This window comes from Histoplasma capsulatum, genomic scaffold, assembly GCF_000149585.1.
Source record: "Histoplasma capsulatum NAm1 scaffold_6 genomic scaffold, whole genome shotgun sequence".
In the NCBI taxonomy this organism is placed as follows: domain Eukaryota; kingdom Fungi; phylum Ascomycota; class Eurotiomycetes; order Onygenales; family Ajellomycetaceae; genus Histoplasma; species Histoplasma mississippiense.
This window is the reverse complement of record NW_001813977.1, coordinates 1,094,487-1,108,515: the sequence shown is the minus strand read 5'-3', so window position 1 is coordinate 1,108,515 and position 14,029 is coordinate 1,094,487. Positions and strand designations below refer to the sequence as shown.

Here is a 14,029-nt window from a genome sequence, read left to right as displayed (position 1 = left end):
GGGTGTACATATACATGTGGGAAACAACGAGAGGGAGAGAGAAAGGACAGTGCGGGCAGCCAAGGGCGTATATCAGTCAATTGTTGTTAATGAATGAATGAAGTGGTGGAACTGGGTGACGATGATGCTATGATGTACAGTACGTACAGTGCCTAACTACCCCTTCTTCGTCTTAAAACCTTTTAGTTAGTTATCTGAAGAATGGATGGTAGTTTATGTAGCTAAGCTCCAATAAAGTCGAAAGTTTTTAACCTTAATGATGGTGCTTAATGGAGTTCAAACCGACAAGAACTTAACTTAACCTTGGGTTCAGAGTTGCTCCACCACTTTCCACATATACCATTTGACTTTCCGCCAAGTTTTGACCATGAATCTAAGACAGCTTACGTATGGATCTTTGTTCTTGAAATTAAGTTGTTAGTTAACGTTTTTATTTAGCTATGTATCATTCAAACTATCTCCTATCTACGCCAGTAAACTAAACTACTCATTGCTCAAAACGGGCCATGTTGCCAAATGAAATTAAAAGTTGAGCTTAATGTAACCCTTTTTTTTTTTTCATTTCAAGAATAAGAATAAAAAAATCCTCTTATTCATGTTTCCGTTATGGCCCCATTGAATTGAAAGAAATAGTTTACATCATAGCCTTTCTTAGTTAGTTCGAAGTCTCCTTAAGGAAGTTCTTCTAGAAAAGTTCGAGACTTCAACTTATTATAACTTTATAGATTTTGGATGAGGATGTGTTGCACGTGAAAAAAAAAAGAAGTTAATAGTTAAACAAAGAACATCAGCGCCAGAGAAACTTGTTTCCCCCCTTCGTCAGGCCTCGGTTGTCTTGTCATCTATTGAGATGAAGATTGTCATCAAGCCGGCTGCCAGGATTTTGGAAATTTCATATATTTATATATATCCACACGCGGTTAACTTCTGCCCTATGCCCTACTCATCCCATATCGCCAAAGCCTAGTAGGGTTTGATTGATATCCATCCACTATCTCACCGCGCTCAATCGTTCAAAAGTCGGCGGAATATGAATGAATCGAACATAATAAAAGGCAGTCCGGACTTCGGTCAGGCAGACAGAATATCACTGCGTTTCTCCCCCACCCCCAAATTGCCCAAATTATTGTAGGTAGATAAATAAACGGTGCAACACACCCGCAGACTGACTCACAGTGGCCTCTGGCCTCGGGCCTATTCTGCTAAACGATCACCACGTTATTATACCTTACCTACCTGCCTGCGCCCTCCAAAAAAAAAACAAAAAAAAAAAATTAACAAAAAAAAAAAAAACCCAACCTTTAGGTTGCCAGTGTGCCGAGAGGTTCTATCTAAGTTTAGTATAGTAGCTCAACGAGCTTCGACGTGCATCCCGCAATGGGATCATAGCTCCGTCATCACTTAAATCCAATATATATATATATTTTGGTTGCTTTTGTTTGGGTGTATGCGATGCACGCAAATCACTACAGGTGAGCGAGAGAACTGAGACATTCATGTAAACCGCAAGCATGCCAAGTGGGACTGGTTGGGTAGTTAGCATGCAAGGAAACAAGCACCGTGCTAACCGTGCCATGCTTACTCACTCTCTCTAGTGAGTGCGCCACAGCGTACGGAAAACCACAGCGTACGGAAAATATTTTGAATGTGGTGATCTTTGAAAAGTAATTAATAACCACCACCACATCTATCTATAACATAAAGATTATCTATATACTCATTAGAAGGTGTAGAATCCACTGTAGATTGAGATTCTATAGAGTTATCTTATTGTGATTGAGTGGTTGTAGATTTTGTAGATTTGATTTCAATCAATTGAAAATTTTTATTAAATGTCTTTTTCATCTCATCTGCTCTACAGATTCCAATTTTGTGATTGGCATTTTTAATAATGAGAACTTCATCTACTTGCATCTATTTGTGAAAGAATTTGATAATTCAACATCTATTTGCTTGATAATGATCTGTAAATTCATTCTCACAGTGCACATTCAATTTCATCTGAATCATACTACTCTTGGAGATCTTGTTCAACTGCTTTGTCAAATCAGATGTAAGCGTATTCTTCACATTTTGTAAGATCTTGACTGTTGCATTGATTTGATAAGATAGTTTTACAACTGTTTCTAAAAAAATTAATTGTGAAGAGGCAGTTGACAGTCAATCTGCAGGCAATAAAATAAAGTGATTGCATACATCATATGACAGGTTAGCACTCATTAATGATTAACTTACACAATCAACCCCTTCTGCCTTACACTCCGCGCTCGTGTAGTTTCTCATGCTCTGTGCTTGTGTAGTTCCTCACACTCTGTATTTTTGTAGTTCTAACAATTCTTCTGTGTAATTCTCAATGTTCTTTTGCTTTATACTCCACTGTGAAGTGACTTCTGATATTCTTCCACTCTGATCTCCTCTTTATAAAAACTCTCTTCATGCAACCTTTTCTTCTGATTTCTTTTCTCTTTCTTTTCTTAATCAATTTGTAATCTGTATTTAAAATAGTGTTAGATTATTAATTGATGTACACTCATTACATTACAAATTGAATCATCTGTGTCAGCCTGAGTGCTCTATGTTTACAATTGCACTCAGATGCTCAAGTTAAAAATAAGTTATCAAATTTTACAAAGCTGCACCACTGTGATAGTGCTGTGAAAAAATCTGAGTGCTTAAGAACTCCACAACTGTGTGTCTGTGAAGAGATCAGAGTGTCTATAAAGTATTTCCTTTGAAGAATAAGAACTGAACCTCCCGATCTTCAAGTTATCAGAATCAAGAATCATGACCTTATACAAAAATGAGATGAACTACAAACACCTCTTCATGAGTGAGAACTGAAGCCTCACTGAAGATAACACTGAACTTTATAACTTTCTTCAACAGCAATCTTTATAAATAGTGAAACTTCAATGACAATTGAATCATCTGAATATAAATACATCAGAAACTGTGCAAGCGTCAATGCTCTCTGTGTATAAAAGGAAAGAACATCTCCTCCTTCTTGACAAATTCACAGAAGAGCTCTCAATCTATTTAATCTGAAAATGAAAAGTAAAAGCCGAGTTTGAAGAAAATGGGTTCGTGATAAGCTCTCTGCTTTCACAAGTCTGCTATGTTCATAGTCAGCTAGAAGAAGATGCTTTAACAAAGTTTCAACTCTGAATTGAATCATGTACACATGAAATGTGTACCTCTGAAGAAGTCTTTCATCAACTAAATGTTCTATTCTTGAATTCTACACTGCAAGTGTGTGCAATGCAGTGGTTGAACAGAAATTGTCAGAGAAATACCCTCTTAGTGAACTATCTGCCTGATTTCAATAGCAAGATTTGTGAAGCAGAACAATAGAACTGAGATGATGTAGCGTACGCAGCTCAGTAGGATAATACACGTCTGATTCTCTAAAAAATGAAGACGGGCGGACGCCCCTATATATACATGCTTGTTTATTTACAGTGATTGATTCCTGCGGAAGGAGCGATCGCAGGGTTATAAAAGGAAGGATAGAAGCCTTGAGTAGGGGCGGAAGAAGGAAGGGGTGGAGCGGAAGCTCTGGGAATCAGCGAGGGGTGGGTAGGGGCGTAAGTACGCCACAGTCCCCCTGTCGGAAAAAGGAGCGGTCGCGGAGAATGAGGATGACGTCGAAAGAAGGTGGTAGAAAATATGAAACGCTGCGGGTGCTAAACCTAATGAGGAAGATGGGGGCGTAAGAGGCGGACGCTAGGCCTTTTTGAATATGGGTCGATATCATTTATATAAAAAAGGGCAGGTAAACAAGGGGCTGGGACAATAAGGCGATAGGATGCCAAGCGGACGTCATAAGGAAAGAGGTTGGGTTAGGGTTAGGGTTAGGTACGCCATAAGGAAAGAGGTTGGGTAGCGGTTGGATTCGTTGTCGAAAGCGAAAGAATACCCTGGGCGAGAAAGGCCTTGTGTAAGATAAAGAGACCAGCGGAAGACAGCAAGGAGGTTGAGAGAATAGAAAGGATTAACAAGGGGATTGAAGACAAAAGACCGTAGAGCAAGCAGAAGGAATGGAAGGCGGAAGATTTGTAGGTGAAAGAAAAAAAAGGGGGGGGAGATTCTTTGTGTGGCGGGGGCCTTCTGGCGGAAGGCTGGGGGTTATGTGGGTGAATGGAGCCGCAGGCATATAATGCGATCGTTTCCCCTTCTTCTTCCTCCTTATTTCCCACATCCTCCCTGTCTTGCAGTATCGAACGACGTCAACGCAGCAATACGCGATAGAGCGACATCATTATTCATCCGCCATAGGGCTGCTGAGCGAAGCGTTGGGCAAAGATTTCGGGCGAACCCTAGCAGAACCTGAGAAAGAGTCCACCGCGCGTTTACGAGCCGACTTACTTCGACACGATGGGTCCCAAAAAGACATCTGGATCATCAAAGGTGGGAGGAGCAGGCAGCCAGGGCGAACGACTTGGCCAGAGCGGCACGAAAAAGGCCTTGGAGAAGTTATTCCGGTCGCTGAGTCAGGAGGAGCGTGACGCCCTTCTTCATGTGAGTGAGGAAGAGGGGGAACTGGAGGAGGCGGACGAGGAGACGGACGACGGAGCGGAAAAGCCGGCATTTCGCACAGCGGGTGAGTTAGGACTGTTTGATCCCGCCAACCTCGGTTTATACATTTTCCCCGGGGCCGATGGGTGTCCGATACTAACGCCTTATCCGTTCGCAGACCTGAAGAAGTCGTGGCCTTCGAAAACGCGTCGATTTTCAGACGAAGATACGGATGTGGAAGTGGACGCAGGGGGTGAAGAGGATCCTAGGGGGGCAGCAGCGGGGGACGAGGCGGACGAGCCAGAGCTGGCAGAGGTGGTTGAGGAGGCCAAGATGAGCGGTGGGCGACGGTCGTCTATTTTATCTTCTGGAGGCCGTACAATCGACTGTATGGCGCAAGATCTGAAGGTGTTGGGGCGGCCGCCTAACCTTGACAAGCATAATCTAGACGTTGTCCAGGCCGCTCGGAAGGAATTAGACCGGATTGGCGAATTCGCTGTGGTTTCAGCTGCGGGGGATACCATCGCCAATAACCGTTTCTTCAAGCTGCCCAGCGGGGCACGCTTCAGCGACCTTATGGATGGTGGGTTGTCGGCGGACGTTGCATTCTGGGACGCACGCCTTGCTAGGCAGGAGGCCAAGCTGCAACATGAGCTCGAGGATGATTGGTGAAGGGGTTGAAGCGGAAGGGGGTATTTCCTTTGTTGTCTCTGGAATGGGGCGGAAGGCTTTTGATTTCTTGCTGCTTGCGTCGTTTGCTTGGGTGGAAGAAGGTGGGGTATGATCGAGGGGGGTGTTTTCCTTTATTCTTTCTTTTTCTTCCTTTCCTTCTTTTCTTTTGTTTTCTTTCGCGCGATCGGGTAGCTAAAAATAGGTTGGTAATGAATTTTCTTTCTCCTTCTCACTCCTTTCTCTCTCGCATTCTTCTTACTTTTTACGCGGTCGACCGCGCGGCTTCTTGGCCATGAAGGCTTTGACAAGGTCCGGGGTATCCTCTGCGATCACGTCGAGAGATTCCCAGGTTGGGTCTTCGTATCCTTTCCACTTGATCTGGAGGTAGGTCTCGCCGCTCTCCATGCGTCTTCCGATGATCTTTTCGATCTCAAATTGTGGCTGACCATCTACCATGACTGGTTCGGGTGGCGGGTGTTCGAGGTCTGCGGGACGTAAGAGCGTCTTTTCCAAATGAATGACGGAAATAACGGGGTGCATACGCCATTTGGGGGGAAGCTGTAGGCGGAAGGCGACATCCGAGATCTTCTCGACGACCTTGAATGGGCCTATTCGCAGGGGCGAAAGTTTGGAGGATCCTCGAACGACATACCCTTTCTCGTTTTTGCGGGCCAGGTTCAGGAACGCGAAGTCGCCTACCCGAATGATTGGCTGAGAGTGGGAGCGGTCGAAGGACTCGGCCATCTTGGCTTTTGCGAGAGCGTACAAATCCAGGACGTCCCGCCGCACTGCGTCCCGTGCGGCGATGAACTCAGCTACGTCCGCCGGAGCTTCCTCGTTCTTTAATGGTAGCCACCTTGGTTTCACGCCCGTGAGTAACTCGAAAGGAGAGATCGCTGCCGGGTGGGCAGCTACCGAATTTAACGTTCTTTCCACCTGGTTGAGCAGGGCGTTCCAGCCCGCTTCATACTTGCCTATGAGAAGCGCTCGCAAGGTGACTTCGACAGTGAGATTGGTTCGTTCACTTTGGCCGTTTGAGCGAGGATTGTAGGCGGTCGTCATCCAGCTCTTGACTCCCATCAACCGAAGAACGCACTTCCAAAATTGCGACGTGAATTTGGGGTCCCTGTCTGAGATAATCGCCAGCGGGGGCTGCCAGCGGCAGATCACCTCCTTATAGAACGCTTCCGCCCACCGCGGCGCGTCCCACTTCTCTTGCCCTGCGACTAGAATCACGGCTTTGGAGAATTTGTCCGTGACTGTCAATATAGTGTCACGGCTGTCGCTTACGGGCAGTCCGGTAATGAAATCTATCGAGAGGACCTCGAACGGCTCTTTCGGGGACGAGATGGGGTGTGATTTGCCCCACTGAGCGTGGTTGGGTGGCTTAGACAGCTGGCAATTCGGGCATCGTGAAATGCGATCGAGGATTCGTCTGCGAGCGTGAGGCAAGAAGAAGGATCGGCGAACAATGTCTTCCGTCCGATGAAGCCCTGGATGTCCGGCTGCGTCATGACACAAGCGAATAAGGCTTTCGGCTAGGGTTTGCGTGATGCAGAGGCGATCGTTGGTGAAAAACAAGAGACCGTCGTGAAGCGTAAACGAATGATATTTTCCCTCTCGCGCTACCTTACGATAGACCTTCCCCAAGGCTGGATCAGCCGGTAGGTCCTTACGCAATTGGTCTTTGATATCGTTCGAGAGGGCTACGCCCACGTCGGATATAGCAGCGACGAACTCATCTGTGGTTCCTTCCGCCTGCTGGGCGAGCACCTGGCGTAGCTTGTCTTGATCATCTCGGGGGATCTCTTCAGAATCGTCCTCGAGACTGCGTAATCGGGATAGAGCATCAACGTTGTCATGGGAAGCGCCTTTGCGATAGCGGATTTGCATGCGCGGAAGATACGTGCTAAGGGTTAAAGCCCAATTCGCCAACCGATTACTCCGATGACCTGTCGCGGGCGATTGAAGGGCGGATATAAGTGCGATGTGATCGGTCACAACAAAGAATTCGCCGTCGAGGTATTGAGGAAGCTTCTTCAGGGCCCACATCAACCCCAAGCACTCCAATTCGGTCGCCCAATACCGTCTCTCCGCTGAGTTTAATCGCCGCGATAGAAATAGAATGGGCCTCTCGATTCCATCGGCGCCCACCTGATGTAGGGCGATTCCTATTCCGCGCTGTTTGCTGGAATCCACATACACGATGAACGGTCGCTTGAAATCAGGGTATGCTCTTGTGGGAGCGTCCATCAAGGCTCGTTTGACTGCCTCAAAAGAACGTTGGGCTTCTTTGAGTAGGGTCTGGAACTGCGGTGATTCTTCGAATCCTGTCAACTTGGTTTTCGCGGCGTACGAAGCTCTCTTCTGACCTGTTCGGGGGCCGTTGCGCAGCATCCTGGTCTTGAGTGCTTCTAACGCTTCTACCTTATCTGCATAGAAATCCACGAAATCGCGATAGTAGTTGAAGAGGCCGATGACCCCTTCTAGCTCCCCGAGAGTCATAGGGAAGGCTAGGTTCGCAATAGCGGCTACCTTCTCCTCCTGAGTGGATATGCCCAGTCGGCCGACATGGTGGCCTAGCAAACGCACAGAAGGGTAGGCGAAATGACACTTGGCTAAAGACATCGTCACCCCGGACGCCTCGAGAGCTGAGAATACTTCCTGCATGTGATGGAGATGGTCGTCTAGCGAACGCGAGTAGATAATGATGTCGTCGACATAGACCAACGCGAATCGCCATAAGAATTTCGCTAGGATTTCTTCCATACGTTGCTGAAAGAACCCGGGCGAGGTTGCCAACCCCATTGTAGCGACGGTAAACCGCTCGAGACCTCGGTGCGGAGTGACGAAGGTGGTTTTAAAGCGGTCGCCATCTTCTATGGGTTGTTGAAAAAAGCCTTGGCGGATATCCATTGACGAGAACACTGTGGAACCTCCTAACGACTGTAGCACATCTTGTTGCGTCGGCAAGGGGTATGCATTCGGGAGCAATCGTAAGTTGACCTTCCGCAAGTCCACAACTACACGCGGCTTTCCCTTGTGCCAGACCACAAATGCAGGGGAAGCGATAGGGTTCTTGTCCCCAAGGGGGACCCTCTCGATTCTCCCATTTTGTACGAGCGGGTCCAAGATTTGATCCGCCACCTCCCGGTCTCTCCGCGAAAGAGGGTAAGGCCGTTGCTTTAGCCCGGAAAAGTCGTCCTCATTGACGAATCGTAGTGGCATCTTTATCCCGTCCGAAAATAGGCCCAGGCTGGGACTAAATAGTCTATGATGCCGGTCGATGGTTTGCTGGATTGCTGCGCGGTCTCCTGCCGCCCAGTGATCTGATACGTCTGCTTCAACTCGCTCGGCGAGGGTGTCCGCCGTGGGAATCTGAAGAGGATTGTCATGGTCTTCTGCATCCGTCAATAGAACAGGCTGTAGGTTGAATAATTCCGCATGCGAGGCAGGAAACAGGGGCGATTCTGAGGTTGGATCATTGACGACGTTGGCATCCGCGGAGCAGATGGCGATCCTTTTCTGCCTTCGGGGCGGCTGTGAGCTCTTACCCGCGCGGATGGCGCCTCTAGTGGCCTTGGCACTCATGGAATATTTGCTATGTAATATGATGCGCTCGCCGTGGACGTCAATGGTGGCCTTCGCTGATGACAATATATCGTTCGCTATAATCATATTGCATCCGAGGTATCGCACTAGGTGGAATTCGCCCTTTACGATGAAAAGAGAACCGTCGTCCGCCTTTAAGGTGAGAGCCGTCGCTATGAATAGGTTCGATTCGTTTGTATCTGAACCGACTCCTCGAATGCCCACGCGCCGATTATGTGGCATAGGAGTAGGCTGACAATGGGGAAAGAATAAGCTCGCTATCGCTGCATCGATAAGCGATATACCCGCGCCTGTATCGATGCAAACTGAAAGATCGCCTCGAGGCGTAACTACAGGAATGGTAAGGAAGGTGTAGGGCAAATATTGCAGTCCGCTAACGTATTCTTGATCGCTTGTAGGGATATCGCGTGCCGCAATAGCATATATGACGGCGTTAAATATGCTCGGATAACCGTCTGAGGGAGCGTCCGTGGACGAGGCAGGCCCCTCAGCGCCCACCTCGCTGTTTATTTTTCCGACTCACTGTCGGAATCTAGACTGGGGTCTAGATCCAGCAGGTCGTCGTCTTCCTCCCCGGCACCCTCCAATTCGACTTGATTTGCTGGGCGATCGTTGGCCTCCCCCTTCCGGGGACAGCGGTTGGCGTAGTGAGGGCCTCCGCACACGTAGCACCCTGCTGCGGGCGCTGGCGGCTTTCCTCCCTCTGTACGCCTAATCGGCAGCTTGCTCGTCGTGGGGGCGCCCACTGGGGGAATTGCCCCAGGATCTGCGGCAGGCACGGACGGTTTGATGGCTTCCGTCTGTTGCTTGGCCAAGGGGGTGCGATAAGAACGGCGGTCGTTATTTTGGTCGAAGCGCCTGGAGTTACGTATGTATTCGGCGAATTGGGCCTTTCGATCGGCCCATGCGCGTCGGGCGGCTGATTCATTGTCCCTAATCCTCCTTCGGAAGTCATCCAAGCGCTCGGTGGGAATGAGGGGCGTAATCAAGGACAGGTTAGACTCCAAACCTTCCCATAGGAGTCTCTTCACCATCGCGGAATCAGAGATTGAGGCGGCTCGCAGCAGGTTAATTTTCCGCGAGATGTATAGCGCCAGCGGTAGCTCGTCCGACTTGTCGAAGGAGAATCGCAGGCTTTGGGCTTTCGCCCAGGCTTCTCCCTCAGATAGCTGGAACTCGCGCCCCAGCTCGCTAATCGTGGCAAGGAGGGAAGCGCTCATATCCTTCCTCATTTCGGCAGACAGGCCGTTGTGCCACTCTAACGCCTGACCTTTCAAACACAGCGGAAACACGCGGAGCACCGCATCTTCCCCCTCTTGAGTGGCGATGAACTCTAGGCGACTGATGAACGCCATTACGTCCGTCTCTGCCGGGTCAAACAACATAACGTCGCCAGCTCTTAGTCGCGCTGGGCGGTCGTCACCCTCAGTGTAGCGACCTGCGCTACCGTTTTGCCATGAGGACGAACGGGGTCTGCCGTCCCATGGAAGATCGCCAGTATCACGGGCGGAGCGGGTTTCCTCCCCCAAGTGTGCTGCGGGCGGTTGCTCTCTGCGCACTCGATTTCCGTCCGCGTCATAGGTGAAGCGTGGGGTGTCTGCCTCGCGGACGAAATTGAACCTATCTCTCGTCAAATTTGAGCGGCGGATCCTGCCCCCGAGCGCACCCAACCCTGCACCACGTGGTCCTCGTGGCATTGCTGATGTCCGCAAGGTCCTAGGAGGCGGCTCAAAACCCTCCTCGAATAAGGCGTCGAGCCGTCGTGCGGATTCGGCGAGAGGATCGTCATAATCGGCGTCCGTTCTGTCGACTTGGGTTGGACGCTCCGTTCGTTGACGCTCACGCTGTAGCTCTTGCCTCTGAGCGGCGAGCGCGGCTTCCTCGGTGCGAAAGTTGCCCCATGCTTCTGTCAGTCGGTTCCTTCCGTCTGCCAGACGTTGGAGATTGTCCTGGAGCTTGCTGACGCGTTCATCGACGAGGGTGGCACGCTCGTCCAGCTGCTCTTGTCGTTGGTTGAGGTGGCGCTCGCGTTCGTCTAGCTCGCTCTCTCGCTGGGCCAGCTGGGAGTCCAGCTGCTCGAGTTCTTCGATCGTGTCTAATACGGCCGCTTCGTCAGGAGAGGCATGGCTCTGGCGGTTGAATCGTCGAAGCTTGGAGCTATGGACCCCCTCTCTTTGGTATGCTTTGTGGCCTCCGTGCGGAAGGTCTGTAGCCAATGACCGATGGCATCCTTCCATTCCGCGACGGGAGCCGAGTTAAGGGTCGCCTTAACATCGTTGTAACGCCTGGCGGACACGCACATAAGAATGCCCTCTGCCTTGACGCGATCGTACAGCGTGACTTGATTCTTGACACTATTGTACCGTCCGTCCGCGTTCTGCCAGACTTCCGCAATCATGACAGCGTGTTTTTCCGCTGCCGCCTGCGAGTAGGCACGCCCAGCGTCAGATCCAAGGGCGGACTCGCGAGTAGCTCGTTCAGGTCCACCGGCGGACTCCTCCGGCCCAGTGGAATGGAGCGGCTGGCGGGAGCCGCCCCTAGTGATTCGCCCGTCCTGTTCCATTGTCGTAACAGTGCGTGACGAAAGGTGCAAAGAAGGTGGGTCTACCGCAACGGTGGCCACAACCCAGACCGATTACCAGTGCTATGGCGTCCTGCAGCGGAAGATAAAAGACTACAAGCCAGACCAATCACCAGCTGTGGCGTCGAAAGAATGTAGGATAGTCGAACGACCACAGGCCAGACCAATCACCAGCTGCAGCGTCGAAAGAAAGTAGGGAAGCCAACCAGACCGATCACCAGTTGACTGAACCTCGTCGTCCGCAACCCGGACCAATCACCAGTGTTGCGTCGTCTCGAAGGCGGAGCGGAAGCTAAAAGGACTAGGAGGACTTGATTCTTAAGTAGACATGCTACCAATATGTAGCGTACGCAGCTCAGTAGGATAATACACGTCTGATTCTCTAAAAGATGAAGATGGGCGGACGCCCCTATATATACATGCTTGTTTATTTACAGTGATTGATTCCTGCGGAAGGAGCGATCGCAGGGTTATAAAAGGAAGGATAGAAGCCTTGAGTAGGGGCGGAAGAAGGAAGGGGTGGAGCGGAAGCTCTGGGAATCAGCGAGGGGTGGGTAGGGGCGTAAGTACGCCACAGATGATGTTGTCAAGATCAATCTTCTAAGTCAGTATATTAACTTTGAACTGCTCAAGCTCTGCATCTTGCATCTCATGCTCACACATTACCACAACTACTGCATCCACTTATGCCAACTCAACAACAACCTCGCATGCTTCAATGCTGTTCAAGGAAGACATAACAATTATAAGCAGAACTTCATGTCTACAACCGCATCAACGGCCCCCATAGATGTCATGAATTGAACCTCTCATATAAGCACAGAATGATCAAAAATATCTGACCTCTTTAAATGAAAAGTTATTGACTGAATCATCTGAGGAGTTTGCATCTGTTGCAACAAACTGGGGCATTTTGCAAGTCAGTTCATCAATGCAATGGTCTCAGCTCCTACATCATATGTGAATGCAATTATATCTACAGATAAACAGAAACAGAGAAAAGAAGAGCTCTCACTTTAAAACACAAATGAAAGTTCAAAAACAAGAAGCTAGCTGAAGGTTTGAACAGAAAATGCAAATGAACACAATTATGATCTCTGTCATTGTAAATAGCTCAATCAATATATGAGCAATGATAGACAGTGGTTTCCTTCATTACATTCTTATAAATATTCAATTGATTGAAAAGCATAAACTTCAGCATATCCTCTTTTTTAAACTGCATAAGCTCAGTGAATTCAATAGCTTCAGAGAATCCACCTCCTACAACATGATAAGATTTAATGTCAATGTAGAGGGGCATAAGAAAAAGAATGTTTACATATATGAAGTACAGAACCTCAAGTACAATTTAATGCTCAGTTTGTTATGGTTTACAGAATTTGAAACCTTATTGAACACATGCAATCACTGCTTTGTTTTCTCAGAAAGCGACTGTGTCTATGAAAAGAATATCAATAGAACTGCTAATTTCATTCAAGTATTGACAAAGACATTCAAGTTACTAACCCATCAAGTGTGCAAGAAGAAGAACATCCAAGTGTTTGCTGCTAACATGACAGATATCAAGAAAATATTAGAAAAGTTAAAACTCAAAAATCTCAAAAAATTCTGCAAGGAACTCTCTGAATCATATAAGAACTTTATAGATGTGTTTAATGAGAAAGCAGCTGAAAAGCTCCCCCTCACTGAGAATGTGGTATAAATTATACAATTGAATTCATCAAGAAGAATGATAAAAACTCACAATCACTCTGAAATTCTCTTTACAGCATATCACACAATGAGCTTCTCATTTTATGAAAAACATTCAATGAACTATTAAATAAAGACTTCATTTGTGTTAGCAATTCACCCGCTGCAGCATCTGTATTATTCATAAAAAATTCAGAAGAAGGCTTATGATTTTGTGTTGACTATTGAGAACTTAACAAAATTACATAAAAGAATTGATATCCTCTTCTGCTCATTAATGAAACACTCAAATAAATAGAAAAAGTAAAATGATTCATGAAACTTAACATCTCCACGGCCTTCAACAAGATAAGAATCAATGAGGGTGATGAATGACTAACTGCCTTTTATATGCATTATGAGTTATATGAATAGGCAGTGACTCTCTTTGAATTAGCAAATGCTCTGAATACATTTCAAAAATATATCAACTGAGCTTTATAAGACTTGTTTGATGAGATTATTTCAACATATATGAATGATATTCTGATTTTTACTGATGAATCACTTGCTGAGCATTGTAAACACATACAACAGATGCGTGACCATCTATGAGAAGCAGAATTGTAAGTGGACATTGACAAATGCAATTTCAAAATCAAATCTACAATCTATCTAGAATTTATCATCAAAGCTGAAAGAGGTATATACATGGATTCTAAGAAGATAAAAGCAATCCTCAACTGAAAGATATCAGTCTCAGTAAAAGGGACTAGAAGCTTTTTAGAATTTGCCAACTTTTATTGAAGGTTCATCAAGAACTTCTCCAATATTATACAATCATTAACAGATTTGATTTAAAAGAATATTGTATTTCAATGGATTAATGAAGTGGATGCAGTGTTCAAGAAGCTGAAGCACATGTTCACAAGCATTTCAATGCTGTAATCATTCAACTCAGACAAGCATATGATT

At 47.3% G+C, this 14,029-nt stretch overlaps 2 protein-coding genes across 2 annotated transcripts; one reads left to right on the top strand and one right to left on the bottom strand.

Moving 5' to 3' along the window:
• Positions 1-4,374: 4,374 nt before the first annotated feature.
• On the top strand, positions 4,375-5,187 carry HCAG_06664 (predicted protein; the record flags this gene model as incomplete). Its single annotated transcript, XM_001539009.1, has 2 exons — positions 4,375-4,600; positions 4,694-5,187. 2 exons carry the CDS (start codon positions 4,375-4,377, stop codon positions 5,185-5,187), a joined length of 720 nt encoding a protein of 239 aa, XP_001539059.1.
• Positions 5,188-5,442: 255 nt separating this feature from the next.
• On the bottom strand, positions 5,443-11,362 carry HCAG_06663 (predicted protein; the record flags this gene model as incomplete). The annotated part of the gene is made up of 4 exons (XM_001539008.1): positions 5,443-9,128; positions 9,323-10,894; positions 11,020-11,084; positions 11,133-11,362. 4 exons carry the CDS (start codon positions 11,360-11,362, stop codon positions 5,443-5,445), a joined length of 5,553 nt encoding a protein of 1,850 aa, XP_001539058.1.
• Between the last annotated feature and the right edge of the window lie 2,667 nt (positions 11,363-14,029).